The sequence below is a fragment of the Salvia hispanica genome, chromosome 6 (genome assembly GCF_023119035.1).
Source record: "Salvia hispanica cultivar TCC Black 2014 chromosome 6, UniMelb_Shisp_WGS_1.0, whole genome shotgun sequence".
Taxonomy (NCBI): Eukaryota; Viridiplantae; Streptophyta; class Magnoliopsida; order Lamiales; family Lamiaceae; genus Salvia; species Salvia hispanica.
The window spans coordinates 24,447,885-24,469,726 of NC_062970.1; the positions used below are offsets into that span (position 1 = coordinate 24,447,885).

Sequence of the window (21,842 nt, forward strand, 5' to 3'; positions counted from 1 at the left end):
AAGTAAGAAAGAGAAAAAGGTAGAGAGAATAAAGTAAAAAGTGAATAAAGTAGAGAAAATAAAGTAAGAGAGAATAAAGTAAGAGAGAAAAAAATTACTATAAATGGAAATGACTTAACTATAAGGGAACTTCCCAAAATAGAAAAATGACTCAACTATGAAGGAACGGAGGGAGTATCAACTTACTGGAATACCCTTTCGAGCCAAACATTTTCCTAATTTCCCACTAAGAATCTAAAAAATTGCCTTGATCCATTCAGTGTATGGAGAGGATAATACCATATCTCAATCAGTGGTCCAGTAATACAAAACCTAAATCAAGAAAAAAAAACTGCAAATGAAAATTCTGAACATTGTCAAAACAAGTTCCAAAAAACCTATTACTAAGTTCCCCCAACGTGTTGCTGCAGGAGCATCTTCTTCCATCATTCCCTAGGCGGCCTCATTATCGTTGTGATTCTACCTCGTTTCCGGTCCCACCTTCCTCAGTCTTCACGCCTTTGGGTTCTCCGGCGAGGAGCAGCACCACCACCATTGTCCTTCTCATCTTTCGCCTCGGAGCTTCCCGGATCATCTGAACTCTCAGCAACTTCTGTTTTCTTCGTCTCAGCTACCTCATTAGCCTGAATTTTCCAAACATCAGGGTTAAGTAAATAAGCCTTAAAACTGTAGAGAAGCAGAAAATGAAGTTTTTCCAATTATGAACAACACTCACAGGCTTCTTTCCTCCAAAGATGAGCTTCAACAAAATCGAGATGATAACAACGACAATGGAGGCAAGGATACCAATTGTGAGATTGGCTTGTTTCTCAGCCTTTTCAAGTAAGTCCTGCAAGTAAAATCCCAATGTAAGGTAACCTTTAAATAAACAAAATGCGGACTTTAATTTTGATCTCAAGTGAGCAGATCACTCACCAAGACTTTAATTTTGTGCTCGCCCAAGAATGGAAGGTCAGCAATCTTGTATAGGTATTCAAATACCACTTTCTGATCACACAAAACAGCAGATGTTAGATTCAGAACTAGAAAATTCATGAAAACTGCATACATATATATGAATATATTGATTACCTGGAAGCCTTTCAGGCCATCAGACTCAGTAGATTCCTCCTCCTTTTGATTCTCCTTCTCTACGGTGAATTTTGGTTTCCATGTTGTCTCCCGGTAGGTCTCTGCCTCTTTCTCGCTGGAAGAGATCAAAATGTTGTCGAACAGAATACCATCTTGCATTGTCCAGATCTCAATACCAATGGCAGCAATGGGCTCAAAGTTGGGCTTTTCGAGCTCAAAGTACTCAGGGTTATCAATCTCCTGGGGCTTCCAGATACCCTTGTAGTTGGGGTTGTCAATGAGTGGGGCATGCCATTTCCCTTTGTAAGCAGGGTTCCTCTTCATTGGTCTCTTCCACTCACCGCAACCAGGAGCTTCAGCACACTTAGGGTTATCAACTTTGGGAGCCTCCCATTCACCATCTTCTTCATCATCCCAATCCTCTGGTTTGGCTGCCTCGGGATCATCAACCTCCTCAGGCTCATCATCCAACCAACCTTCAGGCTTCTCAGCTTCTTCATCTTCAATTTCCAATGGAGCATCCTCATCCCAATCATCTGGCTTCGTTGCCTCTGGGTCAGGGATCTTTGCTCTCTCATCCCAATCCTCAGGCTTCTTATCATCTGGATCAGGGATAGTCTTGGAAGGGATCAGAGGAGGATCAAAGTCATCACCTGAGAGGAAATTTCCCTTCTTCTTCTCTTCCCCATCAACCAAGATCTTCACCTCATTATCGGGTGTCAAGATGGCAGTGTAAACATGGGTCAACTTGTCTGAAGGTACTGATGGTGGGAACTTGAGATGATGCTCGACAAAATTGCCACTCTTCGGGTTCTTGTGCTTCAGGATGAAGTGAACCTTGTTTGTGGCTCCACATCTATCAGGGCCAAACATTATTGTGTAAGGAGATTCATTATCAAATCCCTTTGGAACCCATCCAGCATCCTGAGGACGGAGGTACTTGATATAAGCACCACCACATTCAAGGCCATTCTGTAGGCGAACTTCAAACTGAAGAACAACAGTTTTATCCTTGAGGATCACAGGTTCATCAAGTGGCTTCACAATGGCATGCTTCCTGGCTTTCTCCCCAACAAGAAGTCCATGATCATCATGTCCCTCACTCTTGACATGTTTCCACACACCTGACATCACAAATGAAAAAAAAAGTAAGCTACTTGATATAAATGGACATATGCTGTTGTATATTAGTGGTATTTCTTTCACCAACACCATGTCACTAACCAATTCACCCACCAAAAGTGCTATTAGAGTAACAATTTATATAATAAAATGCTATCATATATGTAGTAAAGCCAATCATTTGTAGCTTAATAATAGAAAGATCGGGTTGGGTAACATTAAGTTTAAATCAATTTCCAAATTCAGCACAAAGACGTGGGCAATTACGCTCACCCAGCCGATTCAGCTGTGTAGTGAAGCAACTAAATCAGAATCTGAGCAGAGAATCTAACCAGTACAAAATTTACACAGGAAAAGTCGTTACTGTAAAAAAAAAACAATAACTAATTCGTTGTCTTTATCGATTATTGGATATATACAGTATCTTTGATTCAAAAAATATCAAAAGCAAAAATCAAAAGTAACTCATCGCGGACGGAATCAAAATTCAAACCTGTGTAGTCTGGATTCTCAGACGCGATCCACCTCCCCTCAAAGTCCTCATCAAACGACTCGTGGAAAATCTACAAACACCAGAACCACATTAACTCAGGTATCCACAACAGATCTCAAACAAAGAAATTCATGATGAATCAAATGAAAACATGATTGGCAATAAACGACTCCATACCACATCATCGGAAGCGCGGAGCTGAGAAATGAAGCAGGCGGTGGAAAATAGTAACAAACACTGCACTACCCAAATCTTCCGATTCGGAAACTCCATTTAACAGCAGGAACAGAGCAAAATTGAAGTTTTTGCTGCAATTAGAGAAAGATATATAGATCTGCGTAAGAACTCTCTAGAGAGAAGAGAGATTGAGAGGAAAGAGAGAACAGTGGTTGCATTTGATTAGTTACTGAGTATTTGTAGAACGTGTCAAAGGGGATTTGCATATACAGATCTGGCAGTGGCATATGGGGTCGAGTTGCTTCGACCAATGATATCGATTGCCACGAGAAGTGGACCAATCAGAGAAAGCCACGTGACAGTGAGTGACAAGCTCCTTGCTGTTTTGATCCGTATTGGCAATTGGGTCGGTTTGCGGGTTGACCCGTTTACGTTGACTGTGTAATTATTCTTTCATTTCGTTTTTTTTGAATTTATGTTACTGCCTCTGTCTACCAATATTTGTTACATTTTTTTCATTTTCGTCCGTCCTCTAAATTTGTCTCATTTTATTTTTATCATTTTTGGTAGTGGACCTCATATTCCACTAAATCATTCATACTCACATTTTATTATAAAACTAATATATAAAAGTAGGACCCACAATCCACTAACTTTTCCAACTCACTTTCTATATATTTCTTAAAACCGTGTCGGATCAAAGGGGGATAAATTTTGGTAGACAGAGGTAGTATCATTCAAAATTCAAATAACACATGCATGAATATTATTCCATTTGACATTTAAGTTTTAAAGGCGATTGAATTTTTAATGTAAATGTATAGTCTTTGGTTTATCAAATTATTATTTCGGTACCAAAAAATATGACCGAGCCATAAAAACTTTGAAAATGATAAATGTTTAAATGGAAAATTAATAAAGGATAGAAAATTAGAAATGGTTGGTGTTAGGGAGAGACATCACAAGTCACAACAACGGTATAATTTATGGTTCTCAAAATATTGACATTGATCTACAATAAACATATTATGTTTACATATATTTACAAAAAATAAAAAAAACAAATGAGACATCTGGGGCTAGTTTATGCTCTGGCCCGATATCGTTTAACGTATCAACATGAAAGGCCTGAACTAAAATTACTAAATATGATAATAGTAGATTTTTAATTATATACCTTGAGCAAATGTCACATGCAATAGGATTAGGCACAATTGGTTGGCTCCTTCAAATGAGCTACCTTCCTAAAGAAAGATTTCTTAACAAACTTCTCAGCCTCGGCCATCACTTTCTCCGGCTCCACCACCTCCGGTATAGTTTCCCTTCTCGATTTCTTGAGGTGCACGTTTGGGGCCGAATGGAGCTGATGCAAGGCCGTATATATGCCTAACGACGTTGCTACAGCGACCATCCCAAGCACAATGCTCACCGGTGCAAAATCACCCTTTCCCAATCTAGTATTAATAATCGGGGTGCGCTCATGTCACATTGAGTTTCAACTATGTATTTTATTTCATTTTTCACGTCAATAGTAAAAAGTATGTGAAAATACATACTACAAAAAGTAGTATAAGCAAGATTTTTTTCATAAAACAACTTTACTAACAACAATTTTCAATTCCATTTTGATGTCAATATTAGCAATGGAGTATAATTTAGTAGCAGATTGAGTCCATCACCGATATTTTGGTCGCGATTAAAATAAGTAAATAATGACAATGTCGATTTGTTGATATTCCACCTGTATTAGGTTTTCCAACGGAATTGGAGCATTAATAACAAAAATTTCTGCTAATAATTGGCGAGTTTTTTATATTAGAAATAATACCTGGCCTTCAAATCCGGTGCAAAAGTAGAAGTCGTGAAAGTCGATCTTCCTCCTAAGCCGCTTTTCACCATTGATTTCATTTGAGACTGCAATTAATTAAACATTATTTTGTAACCAAATTCCTAAATACTCCGTTCGTTCCATGTTAATAGAGACATTTCTTTTTGGCACGGAGTTTAAGAATAGTGTGTTAAATGGATGGTGAATAAAGTAAGAGAGATAAAAAGAAAAAAATAAGGTAAAATAGAGAATTATTTTTTGTCAAAAATAGAAATGACTTAATTAACTTGAAACTTTTCAAAATAGAAAAATGATTCTATTAATATGGAACGAATGAAGTAGAAAAAATAAAAGATTCATATACACTTCTCTTTCTGACTTACCGCAGCTCTAAAAGCCATTCTGATTCAAAATTATGCTTCTGCTTCTGCTTATGACATCGTAATTTATACAGTGAAAATGAATGTACTTCATTTGTGTGGAAGACTCGTGAATCTTTAAATTGAACGTCACAAAAGTTGGTTACTGTTAACGATCTTCTAGGCCCCTCTGCCTGAATTTCTAGAATATTGTTAATTATAGTATATTGAAGCATTATGCTTACAAATATTGTGATGGAATATTGTGTTTTGGGAACCGTATATTTTCTAAGCAACACAAATATTTGAGATAAACCATTGAAGTGGGTACATCCTTTTTTCCTATAATTCTCGTTCGAATTATATTATCTACATTTTTTTTGGGTTTGGTTATAGTTTATACCATGAACTTTAAACAAACCTAATTTATAGCTTCAATTATTAATTTATTTTTTATAATCTAATTATTGCAAAACATCGTCTGTATTCACCTAATTAATTTTTTGAGTATGGATAATCATGTACAATAATCATATTTCCGATCTTTTTACATTGTTTTAAAGATATTTTTACTTTCTTCATTTTAAAAATTTTTGAATGCATTTTGTCAATTTACTTCCCCTTACATAGTGCTGGTATCCAGAAGCAGCACGCAAATTTGAGCAAGATAAAAATAAAAAATATGTTATACTAAAGGGGCCAAAGGATTTGAGCAAAATGCATGAAACATGGATAAAGATTTATGGGTATTATTAATGATGTAGCAAAAATGACTAGTTCCGCAAATGGGCAATTTCTGTGCAGGAATTGTGTGGCAAAAGCCTACAACAATTATCTAATAGTATTACTCATGACACATACATATATTTAACTGTTAGTAGTCAGTCAAACCCCCCCCATAATAGCTCAGCTCCCACTCCTATGCTATCATCCAAAGGGGCAATCAAAATCGTTGTATAACTCAAGAATTATCACCAGTTCCACAAACAATCTTATTCACCTGTAGTAGTCGTCGTCATCATCGTCATCGTCCGTTTCTCCACTCCACCAAGAATCAAGTTGCTAATCCAGATCCAGGCTCTTCTTCATCGCCTCATAAACCAGGTAGGTAATGCTGGCTGCTGGCACGACTTTAAGGAGATTCGGGAAAAGGCCTTTATAGAAGCCTCGAAGGCCCTCATGCCGATATGTTTTCCAGAATACATCTGACATTCTATTGTGTGTATTGGAGGGCTGAGCTTGCATTCTGAAATGCAACTCTAGTTAGAGTTTTAAGTATTTATTTCGCTGGATTATAAATATCTAGGAGAAAAGCCCGATGATATGTACCTTGTTCTTACTACCTGCAGCGGATACACACATGTCGCTCCAAGAGCTCCCGAGACAGTCCCACAACTTAGTTGTATGAGAGGACCAGGTTCTGCATGATATCAACATAGTGAATGGTAGGAGAGAGAATAAATGAACTTGTAAACGCAAACAAAATACACCATACCACCATCTTGAAGAATATGCTTCCTGGACATATCTTTCAATGCCTCGTAGGCTGCCAGGTCGATACCAGCATAAGGTATAATTCCAAGAAGAGACGGCACCAACCCTCGGTAAAAAGCACGGGGTCCCTCCTGAACCCATATATCTCTAGATAGTTTACCCAGACTTGGAACAGTCCCTCTATCACAAACATAAGTTTGCAACCGAGTTTTGACAAGGTCCATTGGATAAATTGAGGTTTGTAGTCTGAACTTGAAAGATCACCTTTAGTAGATCAAGAGGTGCAGTGGCAGTTCGAGAAGCAGCTCCAGCAACTCCTCCAGCGATTAGATATTTGGTTGCATTAGCACGTTTACTTATACCTTCAAGAATCACAGCATGCTCACCAATATCTACAAGATACACCCTTTCCCAATAGTGATAGATGTTCTCTATGGTGACCTCATGTGGGTAAAGCAGCAGAAAATCCCTCCACTCTTTAAAAGTAATAACTCCATTATTGTCTTCATCTACATGCTCCACAAAACTTGCAAGCTCTTTATCATCAAGTTCTATCCCTGCAGCACTGTATGCCAGTATATATGAATCTTTATATGTAAACTTTGAAGTCCAACTAGTAAGACAGATCTCAACTAACTGACAAGGGTTTTACAGTCTTTAGGAGTAGCTGTTATCTTAGGCGAACAAAGAGCAGAACCACTCAATAGAAGATTCAATGTTTTTTGTTCATTTGAAAAATAATACTCCCTCCTTCCCTTGTTAAGTGATTCGTATTCCTTTTTGGGAAGTCCCAAGGTAAGTGAGTCATTTCCTTCTTTTGGCAAAAATCAACACTCTTACTTTATTTTCTTTATTACTCTTCCATCTCCTATTTTATTATTTCTTCACTTAACTAACAAAATCCCAGTTTCTTAAATCCAGTGCCAAAAAGAAACGCCTCAGTTAATGAGGGACAGAGGGAGTCCTTGACAAATGGCTAAGTTGTTTGCAAGATGCTGGCCTCATAAAATGCAGAAATCTCTTGTGGGTGGTACAAGTTTCCAAATTCTGATGTCCATGGTACCTACAATATCATATGTGATATTCTTCCATGCCCGAAATCCCCACAGCCACAAGATAAAAAGGTGAATTCAACATGCATGCAAGTGTGATGAACCCCCACAGCTTTACAAATCAGAGATCTTTTTGGTGTTTAGAAAAGTTGAACATGTAATCATAGAACTGAAATGGAGAGAAAGAAAGTGGATAAGAAACATAACCATAAACAGATGGAAAAGTCAGATATGGTTTAAGGTTCATTTGAGGTCAACGCAACCATCAAAATATTAACAATCTGCAATGTTGATAAACAAATTTGCAAAATTTAAACAAAATTTGATTGAACTAGATAGATATCTAGTAAAGAATGGACATAGATCCATATAATAACATTGGTGTTATAATTCTTTGAAACATAAATAGAATTCCCATTTGAGCTAAGCCTGAAAATGGAGACAGTTCCATGCAAGCAATATCAGATCTATTGCCACCCTATTTCGATGGTTGCAGTAATAATTCCTTGGCTCTTTGTTATTATTAATGTTATATGAAGCCTTCAAACTCAAAAACTTGTCCACCACACAAGAAAATGATATATAATTTTTTACCTAAGGAACAAGCTACCAATATTGACCATATGTCCCTTATTTTATCTTTCTAGACTAAGTTCAGAAACTCAGCATAGTCTCATGCAAGGTTCTATTTAGTGCTTGGATGGGATTGAGCTTTTTTACCTCACAGCTCTGGAACGAAATGAAAACAAAATGCAAGCTCCAACCAGAGCCCAAGAAAATACAAATCCACATTTGTTTCATTCATCTTAATTCAGAGTAGTGCATGATAATCATTGAGAATCTGAGATTACCAAAGGGATGCCACATAACAATAATGTCAAAACAATCCAGAATTCCCAGAGGGTTTCACTCTACCATTAACTCTTCGACATTCATCGTGTTGTCCTGTCCCTATTTATATCATTTGCATACTGAAATTCTACCTGCATCTAGAATGCACATCACACACAGTGAATGCAACAAAAGACATTTGTGTTCAAGTTTGTCTCGGCTTCGAATTCAAGCTCTTGCCTCTAGTCTCCGAGACAGCTACAGTTCATCAGACAGTCCTGTGATGTAGCTGAGATTTCCATTAACTATGCCTAATTGCCTATAGAGCATCAACATCAACATCCACCGCAATTGCCTAAATTAACTATGCCTAATTGCCTATAGATCTTAAAAACACCGCAATTGGATAAATTAATTAAATAAAAAGTTTAACAACATCAACATCAACATCCTCATCAGCATAATAGCACAGAAATGCAATTGACTGTTTTTAAAGAAGCAATTAACATACCAGCTTTGACAAGAGCATCCCAGAGCTCCTCGGGCAGAATGCAGCCGTTGTGCTCAACATCAATCGCCTGAAAAATCCTGTACAATTCAAGCTCCTTATCATCCATATACTTCCTAAACTCCTGGTAATCAACCCTCCCGTCCCGATTAGCGTCGCAGACTAGCAAGAGCTCCTTGGCGAACTTGTAATCCGCGGGGATTTGCATCGCAGAAAGCCCCTTCTCAATCACAGCGGAATCCAAATACCCTAGATTATCGGAGTCGAAGAAACTGAACAAACTCCGGATTCTGGAGTCCCGCTCCTCCTTAGTCTCGCGCAGGGCGGAGAGCACGTGGTCGAGCGTGACAGGGCCGGACTTCTTAACCGGGTTGCAGCATCCGGATCGGTCCTTCGCTTCGGGCGCCATTGCAGGAGGAGCTGGTGGTGCTGGGAAATTCGCATGCCTCTCGACTCCCGTAGTCATAAATAATTGATCAGGATTGCGGAATTGGGGGAATTTGAATTTGATGTTCACGGCATGATGAGGAAACAGGGGAATTTTGGGTTTTTTGTTAGATCTGCTAGAAAGAGAAGGTGTTAAATGTCAATGGAGGAAGGAAAAGAGAAGAGGGAATAATGGAATTTGGGGGAAGGATCTTCTGCCTTGCCCGAATCGCTATTTGGAGCTCCGGTTCGTTTATTTTTCCACTTTAATCTGATGCTTTCAACGCCATAGTTGACGCAAACCAGAAAATAAATTACTCCCTCCATCCCATATAATTCGGGACACTTTGACCCGGCACGAGTTTTAAGAAAATTAATGGAAAGTGAGTTGAAAAAGTTAAATGGATGTGGATCTACTTTTAAAGTATTAGTTTTATAATAAAATGTGAGTAAGAATGAGTTAGTGAAATATGTGGTTTACTACCAAAAATGGTAAAAATGAAGTGGAATAAATTATGTGTGACAGTGTGAGTGGGACGGCCAAATGGAATACCGGGAGTAATGTTTTAGAAAGAAAGCATCATATCTACGTCGACCGTAACATTAACACAGTGTTTTTTTATTCGACCTTTTCCCAAAAAAATTTGGAATATCCCTTATTTAATTTTGTTCAATTTCCATCATTATGACAGTTTCCAACTCCACTCGCGCCTCTAAAAGCAATTCAAAATCCCCGAAAAATATTTATATATACACCATATAATAAAAATATACTTAGGACAATTTTCAATCTAATAAATATAAAACTAACAATTACTATAATTATAGAATTGTAATTAAATTCAAATTCTATATATTGTATAAACTCCAAACTCCTCAATTTAATATCAACGTAGTGTAAAATTTTAACACAACATCAACCGTTGACACTGTATTGACATTTTCTGTTGATGTTATTTTGTCATCTGTTGACATTTTCTAACGGTCCAAATCATAATTTCGATTTATACAATATATAGATTTTGCATTTGATTACATCTCTATAATGATATTTGGTATATGTGATTTTGGGTTTTGCTATTTGATTTTTTGGTAATAGATTTTACATATTTTTTTGCAATACTGATTTTTCAGTTCGGATTTCATAGTTCATATTTGTGAGTTTAAGATTTTTTAGACAATTTGTATCGCATTTATTTTTCATAAAATTTTGGATTTTCAGATTCGATTGAGCAAAAATCTTATCCGAAATCAGAATGTTCTCCACAAATTTTATTCTCTTCGATTAATTCAATAAATATCATCTTCTAAAAAATTCGTGCTAAAATGAAGTTGATCACTTGGGTTGGGCGAGACTGAAGGATTATAATTTTTAAGCTGTTATGTTGAGTGTTTCTTAATAATTCGACAGTAAATGAAAAAGAGAGAATCAAAATAATTGCTTGCTTACCCAAACTTTTTGGTGTGATTTGATAATTGTCCAGGCCAAAATCGAATCGAATAATTCTATTGTATCACTCTAGGAAATAATGCAAATAATTTGTTTATTAATTCATTCGTATCATTTGTAAAATAATTGAGATAAATTAATAATATTAAAATTATAATCAAAATAATCATTAATTTATTCTCTAGTATACTGCAATAGAAATAATGTGGGAGCGAACCACACCCACAAACACCAAATTTGGATCAATTCTTACTTGCGCAAATTTTGTTGTAGAATTTGGTTAAATAGTTGAAGCGATATGATTTGGTGTGGAGACGTAACCTAAATTGGGATTATTTTTAGAGTCCGATGAAAAATTTAATTTATTTGATGATATCACGTCCCATTGGCAAGGAACGACGATATGAGATGTGTTGAAGGCGAGCTAAAGGAATGGGTGCCGACCGCCGTCACGCATGAGCGCGGTGAAGGGAGGAACGTTAGTATTCAATTTTCGTTTAGATTTTTTGCCTGATCCATAACAAAAAATTTTGAACTTTTGTAAACATTAAAATTGAACCAAAGTATTCAAAAAATCGAAATCCGAACTACGAACATGATTCGACCTGAAAATTCGAAATTTCACAAACATATCCAAAAGTTGAGCTTCATAGCTCATCGTGAAGTCCACCACGGGCCATCCTCACCCCTGAGGGGCAATCATAGCTCGTCATGAAGTCCACTCGCAGACCTGCGAGTGAGCTTCATTTTTTGGCATTTTTTATTATTATTATTTTGAAAATCTTTTAATTTTATAATCAAAATTTACATTATTAAAAAAGGAGTATATGTTACTTAATGGATTTCTACCTATTTTTTTCCAATTTTTTTTATCCTCCAATATCTTTTATTCTCATACATAAATATCTCATTCAATTCTCAACTTTTTTTCGCATAAATCTATCTAACACCTGATTTTCTCTCTAATGTTTTGCACTATTTCTGGCGGCGGCAAACAAAGGCGGCAATGGTATGCGAACGTATCAGATGTTCCCATGTTTCTCGCGATAATGGGCACCCCTGGATCGGTCAGTGAAGGCGTTGGCAGTGGAAGCATGCACATAAATCGATTACATAATAATCCTGATCTATTTAGCAGATTATTTAGACAAAATATATTCGCGCAATTATCACATGTATCATGCTCATAACTCAAATAAATCATGCTTTAAATTAATGAAAACCTAAAACATGCTTTTCTACGATTTAGCTATTTTACCTTGATGATTCTCCAAAGGATTGAAGATAGCTAGCGCCTTCTCCACGTGAAGATCTTGAGTACTAAACCACGGATCTTCTGTCTGGTTCTCGGACTGTAAACTGATATCAGGGTGGGCTGATCTCACCAGTATACTAGGACTTAAATAAAGAAAACGGAAAACCTTCCTCAAGAAGGAGAGGAAAAATTGTTCCTCTACTAAGAAGAGAGAGGGACAAAAATTTTGGAAGAAAATAAGTGTATTTTCTGTCTCATTTATTCTCCTATTTATATTAAGTCACATATTGGGCCCAGGTAGGGATCTATGGAGGTTTTGGATATGGGCTCCTCCAATTTGCTTTTTACTAATTAAATTAAACCCAATTTAATATAAGCTTTTAATTGGAATATTACGAGCAACCACTACAGAAGTAATATTGCACTTCCCATCCAAATCCGAAATTATAAGTAATCCGGGTTTACATTGCTTGATATTTATTTCCCGCGCTTAAGATGAAAACATCAATTAATTAATTATTGTCTGCTATAGACTTAATTAATTAATATCTTATTAATTCCAAGAGTAGACTCAGCAAGAAATTCTTATTTATTATTCATAGAGTAATCAAACTCCAACTAGCTAGGTTCCGAATAATAAAACCTTATTTCAAGCTCCTCTTGATGATGTTATCAAACGAGACTCACCTCCCGCATGATTCAACATAATAGCAATCCTAGCACCGCTTGATATTAATCACCACTACCCAATATACCAGGCTTATTGGGTTGCGAAAAATCCGCACCATTTGGTAAGTCAAAGTAGTGCATAATAAAAACCGTATGCTCAATGCTAACGTACATTGATTAAGAAACTATAATTTACAAGACCTCGTCTTTCAGGTAGATAGCATAAAGACATGTCTCGCTGTTAGATCCAATTCGGTGCTATACCACACCAACGTCATCTTATTCCAGTAAGGCTTAGAAATAATCGGACTAACATTGCAACCTTTCACGATAGGTAGTCTAAGCCTATCTAGGTTGTGAAATTCTTCTTTTCTTTGTTTAGAACTGACCGTGTTACCTTAAAGTGAACGACGTCCACAACCGGTCTACTAAAACAAAGACTTAGACTTTGTTAAGTTACTTATACATTTAAACATGTAATAAACATCCATTAAATGTAAAACATAACAACATTATGACAAAAATAATCTGTTTATTCCTTTGGAAAATAAAATAAGAGTTTTAACAGTATTCAATCACTCGAAAGGTGATTTCTAGTATACAAACTCTAACAGTTGGATCTTCGACGCCCCACCAATTGGTACCCTAAGATGTCTACACCCCTCATATGTCAAACATGTCAATTGTCCCCGTGCAGTCGTTCGAAATTCAACTCTCATACGATATATTCGACGCACGTGTTGTCCATGCCATTGAGGAAACTAAGAGTCTATGTGTATCTTTGAAGGGTCTATCAAGTTTACTTTGATACTTCAATACTTCAGCGGATCCGATCACCGGAAACAACCAAAAGGCAAAAGCATTTCCAGAGAGAATTGATGACAAGTACAACCAGATTCAATTGGATGATTCTCCCCTACGAACATACAAGAAGTTTCGTTGATACAAATCGAGTACTCAACATTGGATACCAAAATGCATGCGAGGACCTTGGATTGATTGAGGACCAAGGATGAAGGAAGAGCAAGATGAGGACGAGGAGTAGTGCCACATGGAGTTATATATACGACGTCCATGTCGGTTTAATTTTGTCGGAAATAGATAAATCGGACTAGGTTAGGAAATTCACAAAATTTGATGATATATACGACCTCTTTTAAAGCTATGGGAATATAAGAATCCGCCCTAAATTTGGGATTTTAGAGACTAATAGCCCTTTTAAAGTATTCAACCTACTTTGGCCCTTAATATTAGCTAAGTTTATAGTGTTTTTGGCTATAACATGTAATACCTGTTATTTTAAAGTATTCAAGCAAATTAAGCCCCTAATATTTGGCTAAGCTTATAACGTTTTCGGCTATACTATACTAAAAGTACCTATTATTGAAGGTCTAAACGAAAATGGTACGAGTAGAAGTTAGTCTAGAGCTACTAAGTTGCTTTTAATTAAGTACTAGTCTAGAGCTACTAAGATGCTATTAATGCAACTTTGCAATCTTAACTTGAGCACAATGAAAAGAAAAAATTAGCAAAAGAGATAAAAAATAAATAAATACTGTTATTACTTATTAGAATGAAAAAAAGAAGAGATTCAACTTGAAATATTCAGTAAAATTTAGTCAAAAATAGTACTAGTATTATACAATTGCTTAGAGTTGTAGCCCTATACATGCATTAGCTCATTTGCTATAAAGTATAGTAACAATAAGATACACTTTTGTATACATGTTCAATATCCTATTTACATTAATTGATATAAGGTCGAAGCAGACTCTGATGTGTTCATCCTATTGAATTAATTTTAATTGGAAAATAATAAATTGAAGTAGAAAGTAATAAATCATAATTGAATTTAACTTGCTAAGAAGAGATGGTTAAAACTTAAAAGATAAATGATTAAAAGACATTGTTTGGTAGCTATGTTTTTCTTTGTCATAATTCTCATAAATCATAATCCTTTAATTTTTTTTTATCATCTTTGTTTTTCTTTTCTCATATACTATTTTTTATAATCAGATCTTTTTTGGTTGTCTAATTTGTCAGCAGTATTCAAGATTTTGGGACTGGAAGTACAATAAATAGTTACATCAAATTGGAACTTTAAAATCCAACTATACCTTTTTCTTCGTTTTAATCAAAATGCATTAAGGTTTGAGTTGAGAAATTAATAAGATATCAGCAAATAGATATATAAATATGTAATTTTGTTGAGCATTACAAGTTAGTAGATAAGGCCCCATACTGTATCTATGCTTCGTCAATCTCAAAGATCTTCATTTTATGGACTAAGAAAAAAAAAATCTTCATCTTATGCTAGTTGCAACCATAAATTATGGACACCATTCCTATTTCTCTCCCTTTTTTTGAATCGATGACAAACTCTAGTCAACGGATAGTATCGGACAGCAATTATAGAGGCGTGCCAGCAAAAACGATAGACCAATTATTTTGTTGAGTAAATGGAGTTATACAGAGTTAAAATAAGGAATGAGTCGTTAATTATAAAAAGAAATTATAAAAGGATATTAATTTTCTGTTAATTGAGTCGTTTTTCAGTTTTATAGTATTATGATAGAATTGAGACATTTATATTTTTTGATAAAAAATAATTGAATAATAGTATATGAAATGAAATAAAAACAAAACACAATAAAAAAACAAAATACTTTCCACTATACTACAACGAATTACTTTGAGAGGAATAACAACGTCTTCCATTCTTTTTGAGACGTTCATTGCATTTAATGAAAAAATATATGTTCTTGTTGTATTTAGTTTCGCAGATAAATTAACATTAAAAACCATTCTGATTATTTTAGTTAAGGAACCACCAAACTCTTAAATTTTATGTACTCCCTCCGTCCCATAAAAGTTGAGACAAAACTTTTGGGCACGGAGATTAAGAATTTATATTAAATAAATAGGAGAGATGAAAAAAGTAGAAAAGATAAGAGAGAGTAAAGTAAATGATGGAATAAAATAAAAGTGATTAGATGTTCTGTCTTTAGTTAAAAAAGAAAATTACTCAATTTTGTTGGGACGGACTTAAAAGGAATACGACTCAACTTTTATAGGACGGAGGGAGTACTACTTTTACCAAAAATGTGAGACTGTGGATGTATATGTATCACGTGTATTACAACACATGTCAATAATTATTATTAGGATTGTGACTCGTATGATAGTGCATAATTGTTTGCAGAAGATCGAGTGAATAATTTACAGAAACAATTATTTGAACACATCGATGCACCTAGCTATTAAAATATTTATAACATGGGGAGTTAGGTCATACGTAATATATCAATGAATATAATATTTTTTTTGGGAATTATCAAATGTATCCACTAGCGAGTCCAACGACTATTTCCAGTGCTGATTTATAGGAATCTCAATGGATGAGACAACTAGCCCAAGAATTTAAGGCTGCTTGATAGGATAAACCTCATATCGGCGTCTGTAGATCGATGATTGAAGATAAGTTTTCGTCGCGGACGTTGGGTCCGTCGAGGAGATTGATAAACGCGATTAGGTTTCTCGCGGAAAGAAGAATGATAAAGACTAAAAAATATAATTGTATTATTCTTCAATAGGGATGTAATCAAATGCAAACTCTAAATATTGTACAAACTCCAAACTATGATCTGGGCCGTTAGAAAATGTCAACAGATAACAAAATTATATCAACAGAAAATGTCAACACAATGTCAACGGTTGATGTTGTGTTGAAAATGTGTTGAAAATGTGTTGACATTTTCTGTTGATGTATTTTGTACAATATATAGGTTTGCATTTTATCACTACCCTTCTTCAATAATTCCAAAAGATACCATTGGCTCCTATTTATAATAATATTTAACTAACTTAATAACAAGAAACATGATATGGAAAAGATATGCAAATCCTAATTTATCTAACTAATAATGCTCGTATCAACTCCCCCACGGTTGAAATCCACCGTGTCCTCAAGGTGGAAACTACGACACAATGAAGAGAGTCGAAAACATCAACTTTTACGGGCTATTGGAGGTGTGATGTCGAGCTGCGGAAGTAGGGTTGTCCGGCAGCTAGAGCTCGACGGAGAGGCGGTACTCGGCAACCAAGGGGCAACCCAATTATATGTTTTCAACCAATGGCAGAACCAAAAATTTAATCATGGGAGGGGTGAAGGGGTTGGCAGCGGAAGCGCTCGCATAAATCAATTACATAATAATTCTGATCTATTTAGCAGATTATTTAGATAAATTCTATTCGCGTAATTATCACATGTATCATGCTCATAATTCAAATAAAACATGCTTTAAATTTATTGAAACCTAAAACATGCTTTTCTACGGTTTAGCCATTATACCTTGAAGATTCTCCAAAGAATCGAAGATGGCTAGCGTCTTCTCCACGTGAAGATCTTTAGCACAAAACTATGGATATTCTGTCTGGTTCCCGGACTGTAAACTGATATCAGAGTGGGCTGATCTCACCAGTATACTAGGACTTAAATAAAGAAGACGGAAATCCTTTCCCTCGGAGGAGAGAAAATCGCCCCTTGTCTATGTAGAGAAGGGGGCGGAATTTTTGAAGAAAAACAATTGTATTTTCTGTCTCCTTTATTCTCCTATTTATAATAAGTCACATATTGGGCGCAGACAGGGATCTATGGAAGGCTTTGGATATGAGCTCCTCCAATTAGCTTTTTACTAATTAAAATAAACCCAATTGAATATAAGCTTATAATTGGAATATTACGAGCAACCACTACATAAGTAATATTGCACTCCCCATCCAAATCCGAAATTATAAGTACTTCGGGTTCCATTACTTGATATTTATTTCCCGCGCTTAAGATAGAAACATCCATTAATTAATTATTGTCTGCTATGGACTTAATTAATTAATATCTTATTTATTCCAAGAGAGGACTCAACAAGAAAATCTTATTTATTATTCATAGAGTAATTAAACTCCATCTAGCTAATAAAACCTTATTTCAAGCTTCTCTTGAGGATGTTATCAAAGGAGACTCACCTCGCGCACGATTCAACATAATAGCAATCCTAGCACCGCTAGATATTAATCACCACTACCCAATATACCAGGCTTATTGGGTTGCGAAAAACCCGCACCATTTGGTAAGTCAAAGTAATGCATAATCAATGCCGTATGCTCAATGCTAACGTACATTGATTAAGAAATAACAATTTACAAGACCTCGTCTTTCAGTAGATAGCATAAAGACGGTCTCGCTGTTAGATCCATTCAGTGTTATAGCACACCAACGTCATCTTATTTCAGTAAGGCTTAGAAATAATCGGACTGACATTGCAACCTTTCACGATAGGTAGTCTAAGCCTATCTAGGTTGTGAAATTCTTCTTTTTCTTTGTTTAGAACTGACCGTGTTACCTTAAAGTGAACGACGCCCACAACCGGTCTACTAAAACAAAGACTTAGACTTTGTTAAGTTACTCATACATTTAAACATGTAATAAACATCCATTAAATGTAAAACATAACAACATTATGACAAAAATAATCTGTTTATTCCTTTGGAAAATAAAATGAGAGTTTTAACAGTATTCAATCACTCGAAAGGTGATTTCTAGTATACAAACTCTAACAAGGGGGTGGGGGAGGGGGTCCAATATTAAACTTTTAAACAAAATTACATAAATTTAATTACAAGTTTCAAAATGTAAAAGTTAAATACAATCACATCTTAACATTTGTCTTGTATTCTTCATCTTCTGGAATCGCTACATAATAGTTTCATTGATAACTTTAACAAACACATCCTATTCGATATAAGGAACTAAACAATCATTCAATAGTTGGTCTTCCATACTATTACGTAAAGAAGTGTTGATGATCTTCATTGCTGAAAAGGCTCTTTCTACTGATGCAGTGGCAACTGGTAAGATCAATGAAAACTTAACTATTAAATAAACCATTGATAAAACTTCATATTTCTCTGTAGAAACAATCTTTTGAGCAAGACCATCGATTCGTGATATTTGTGAAAACTTTTCATTTATGCGCATATCGAAAAAAAAATTCTCAAGTTGACTATGAAGCTCATACTAAGCAACTTCACAAAATTCAGAAGGATAATACCGTGCAAGACGAAGAAAATTCTCCAAATCAAATGCAGAAAATGAATCTTTAGGATCAAAACATGACATGCATAAAACTAAGTCTATGTTGACTTCATCAAAACGTTGATTCAACTCTTGAGCTTTGATAAGGCTAATTTCATGCATTGGTCATGGGGTTAAATTCTGTAATTTCCTGGGTCTAACAAGGTTTTGTAAGCCAGGTGTGTAGAGAAAATGCCAGGTCCAGGAAGGAAGGAGAAGAATGCCTGGAGAAAGGGGTCTGGCACAGAAAGTGAGTAGAAAGTAGAAAATTTACCAGAAGGAAGAGCATTCTAGACAAAATGGCAGAATGGAAAATACAAGGAAGGATCTAGAAGCTCAACTCCTTATAAATAAGAGCACGCAGCATACATGAGAGGAGTTCCACCATCATATCATTTTTTTAGCTCTTAGCTCAGCTTTCTCACACTCTACACACACACTTGGGGGATCAGTTTGGGGGTTCTTACGGTTCATGGTTTAAGAATCAGTTTGTGTAACACCGTCTCTACGCGAGACGAAGATACAATTTAGTTTCTGTTTTAAGTTTCCGTTCTGAATCTCCGAGCCTTCACTGTTCGAATCTCGGCTTTATTTTGTTATTGTTATGGTTTCGTTTCATGTTAAGGAAGTTCTTGCTATGGTTTCGTTTCATGTTATTGTTGCTTTTCTGTTTTACTTTGGATGCTTTTGGCGGTTGATCTGAGTTATTGAGTTGAATTGTGTGGAGATCGTAGTCGATTGGTTAATTTTGGTTGAATCTGTGTGATCGAAGAAGAGAATTGTTGGTGTTCGTTGTGGATGGCTTGGATCCAAAGCGGATGAAGCGTCCGATGCTAGATCTGTTATATTTCTGCATGGTTTTGATGTTTAGTTTCTGTTTTCTCAATTACCTCGTCTGGTGATAGTAGATCTGTTTAATTTTCGTAGTTAATCGTAGTTAAATGGTTTAATCAGCTTGCTCTATTTCGTTTTATAGTTTACTCTGTTTTTCTCTGCATTTTGAGATCAAAGATCGTCAGAGAAGATGAAGCTAGTCGTTAGTTGAACCTTTAGTTAGTTATTTTGCAGCTTTTCATTCGTACCTTGCTATTTTGGGAAATGGTCCCCACAATCTGTCTTTCCTCTGTCTAGGCTAATTTTAGGCAAAACTGTTCATTAGGTCTGGTAATATGTTATCGCTAGAGTGTTATCTTGCTTACGTCTTGTTTTTCGTCATGCATGTTTCCATTATATCTACCTAGGTCTAGCTGTTAGAATAGGTTATTTCCATTTCACGAGTCTAGTACTCAAATCTCAACCCCAAAAATGCATGGCAGCAGCCAAAAACAGTGTCCAAAATCTCTTGCATGTTTACTTACGCTTCCATCTATGGGGGATTCGATCCCTACTTCCTTATACTAGCTGTTAGTACTGTGGGTTGAGGGTTTTGAAAGACAGGAACCGATTGTGTGCCCAACGACCGATGGTTTCAAGGGTTCTCTGAGTTCCTAGACCCCGTGATCTAGCGGATTATCCGGATCTGAGAAGTCTGATTATTACACACACACACGAGAGGATTTCCGATCAGCTCTTTCAAATGGCGCCGTTGCCGGGGATGGATGGCGTAGTTTGTTTGCGTGTTTAGAGATTTGGCGTATATAGTTTTAATTTCCTTTTATTTGTTTTTCTTTTCAGTTTATGAGTAGAGGCTCACGGTTTGGAAACTGGAGTAACTCGTCTGGGTCAAGGAGCGCTCACTTCAGGTGGTAGGTCAAGGAGTCAACATCCACAGTCACCACCAGATCGGGGTTAACAACCGGAGATCCATTTCCGTTTGGTTCAGACTTTGACGAAGATTGGAATTCGTCAGGCAGAGAGGACCTGAAGTCATCATCAGAAACAGAACACTCAGAAACAGATGAGGAAGCAGTCGTTGATATGGAAAACCTAGTGGACCTTGATCCTGAGATCGGTTCCCTCACCGCACATCTAGATGGCGAACCAGCCCATGCTATTGTCTCGAATCAGTGTCAAAGGTCCATCGACATCAAGACGAACGTGCTAAGCGTTCTACCCACTTTTTCAGGGCGGAGGAATGAGTGTCCATATGAATTCCTAAATGAGTTCAACAAGTTATGCAGCATCCAGAAGAGGCCAAATGATGCTACGGAGGAGGATTATCGCGTGCGCGCAGTCCCATTTGCCTTGAAGGGAGAGGCCAATACATGGTTGTTAAGGCTGCCACCGGACTCAATTCATACCTGGAAGGATTTTAAGTTGGAATTTGTGGACTACTTTTTCCCATCAAACAAAACCAATGCCCTTAAGAAGGAGATTCAGGAATGTAAGCAGGACTACGATGAGTCCCTGAGCCAGTATTGGTCTCGGTTTAAGGGATTACTCGATGCTTGTCCTAATCATAGAATGATGGAAGCTGAGACGTTTGACCTATTTTATGGCGGAGCCAATCCTGAGTCTAAGGATCTGATGAATTCCTCGAGCGGGGGGAATTTTACCAAGAACAAGGCAAGTGAAGCATGAGAAAACCTGGGGAGGTTGATCGATGCAAAGAAGGTGTATGATAACCCACGAACTCTCATGAGGAGAAGCTCAACTAATGAGCAAGAAGGAGAAGGGGTTGGAGACATGATAGATCGATTGGAGAAGGCACTTCTAAGCGCAATTGAAAAGAAGAACTCCCCTGCCTCGCAGGAGAAAGAGAAGTCGCCAGGTCAAGAGGAAAATCAACTCCAACTCTATTATGGTCCACCACCTGATGGAGAATTCCAAGCCCAGGTGAACGCTGTGGGAAATTGGAATCAGAATATCAGAATACAAGCTGGAACTAGTGGAAGATTAAAGAGGCCCCATGGAGAGACAACCCCTGTTTCAGATGGGCTAACAGGAATCAACAGCTTCAACTGCAGTACCCGGGTCCAACTGAAAACCAGCAAAATTGGCCTAACCGGAATCAAGAAGGGCCGTAGCACAACTCGAA

The 21,842-nt window shown here is 36.5% G+C and overlaps 3 protein-coding genes across 3 annotated transcripts; all 3 read right to left on the reverse strand.

Annotated features, from left to right (window-relative positions):
• Window positions 1–235: 235 nt before the first annotated feature.
• Window positions 236–3,085, reverse strand: LOC125197225 (calnexin homolog 1-like). Its single transcript, XM_048095941.1, has 6 exons — window positions 2,864–3,085; window positions 2,687–2,756; window positions 1,072–2,195; window positions 916–987; window positions 716–829; window positions 236–623 (listed from the first exon to the last, which is right to left on the reverse strand). The coding sequence occupies exons 1-6, from the start codon at window positions 2,957–2,959 to the stop codon at window positions 486–488; spliced, it is 1,614 nt and encodes a 537-aa protein (XP_047951898.1). The 5' UTR covers window positions 2,960–3,085; the 3' UTR covers window positions 236–485.
• An 834-nt stretch (window positions 3,086–3,919) lies between these two features.
• LOC125197226 lies at window positions 3,920–5,098 on the reverse strand. The gene is made up of 3 exons (XM_048095942.1): window positions 5,075–5,098; window positions 4,692–4,777; window positions 3,920–4,317 (listed from the first exon to the last, which is right to left on the reverse strand). The coding sequence occupies exons 1-3, from the start codon at window positions 5,090–5,092 to the stop codon at window positions 4,068–4,070; spliced, it is 354 nt and encodes a 117-aa protein (XP_047951899.1). The 5' UTR covers window positions 5,093–5,098; the 3' UTR covers window positions 3,920–4,067.
• Window positions 5,099–5,779: 681 nt separating this feature from the next.
• On the reverse strand, window positions 5,780–9,610 carry LOC125197227 (calcium-dependent mitochondrial ATP-magnesium/phosphate carrier protein 2). Its single transcript, XM_048095943.1, is given in 5 exon segments — window positions 5,780–6,296; window positions 6,380–6,470; window positions 6,546–6,783; window positions 6,785–7,101; window positions 8,939–9,610. Coding segments are annotated over 5 exon segments (1,293 nt in total). The 5' UTR covers window positions 9,402–9,610; the 3' UTR covers window positions 5,780–6,112.
• Between the last annotated feature and the right edge of the window lie 12,232 nt (window positions 9,611–21,842).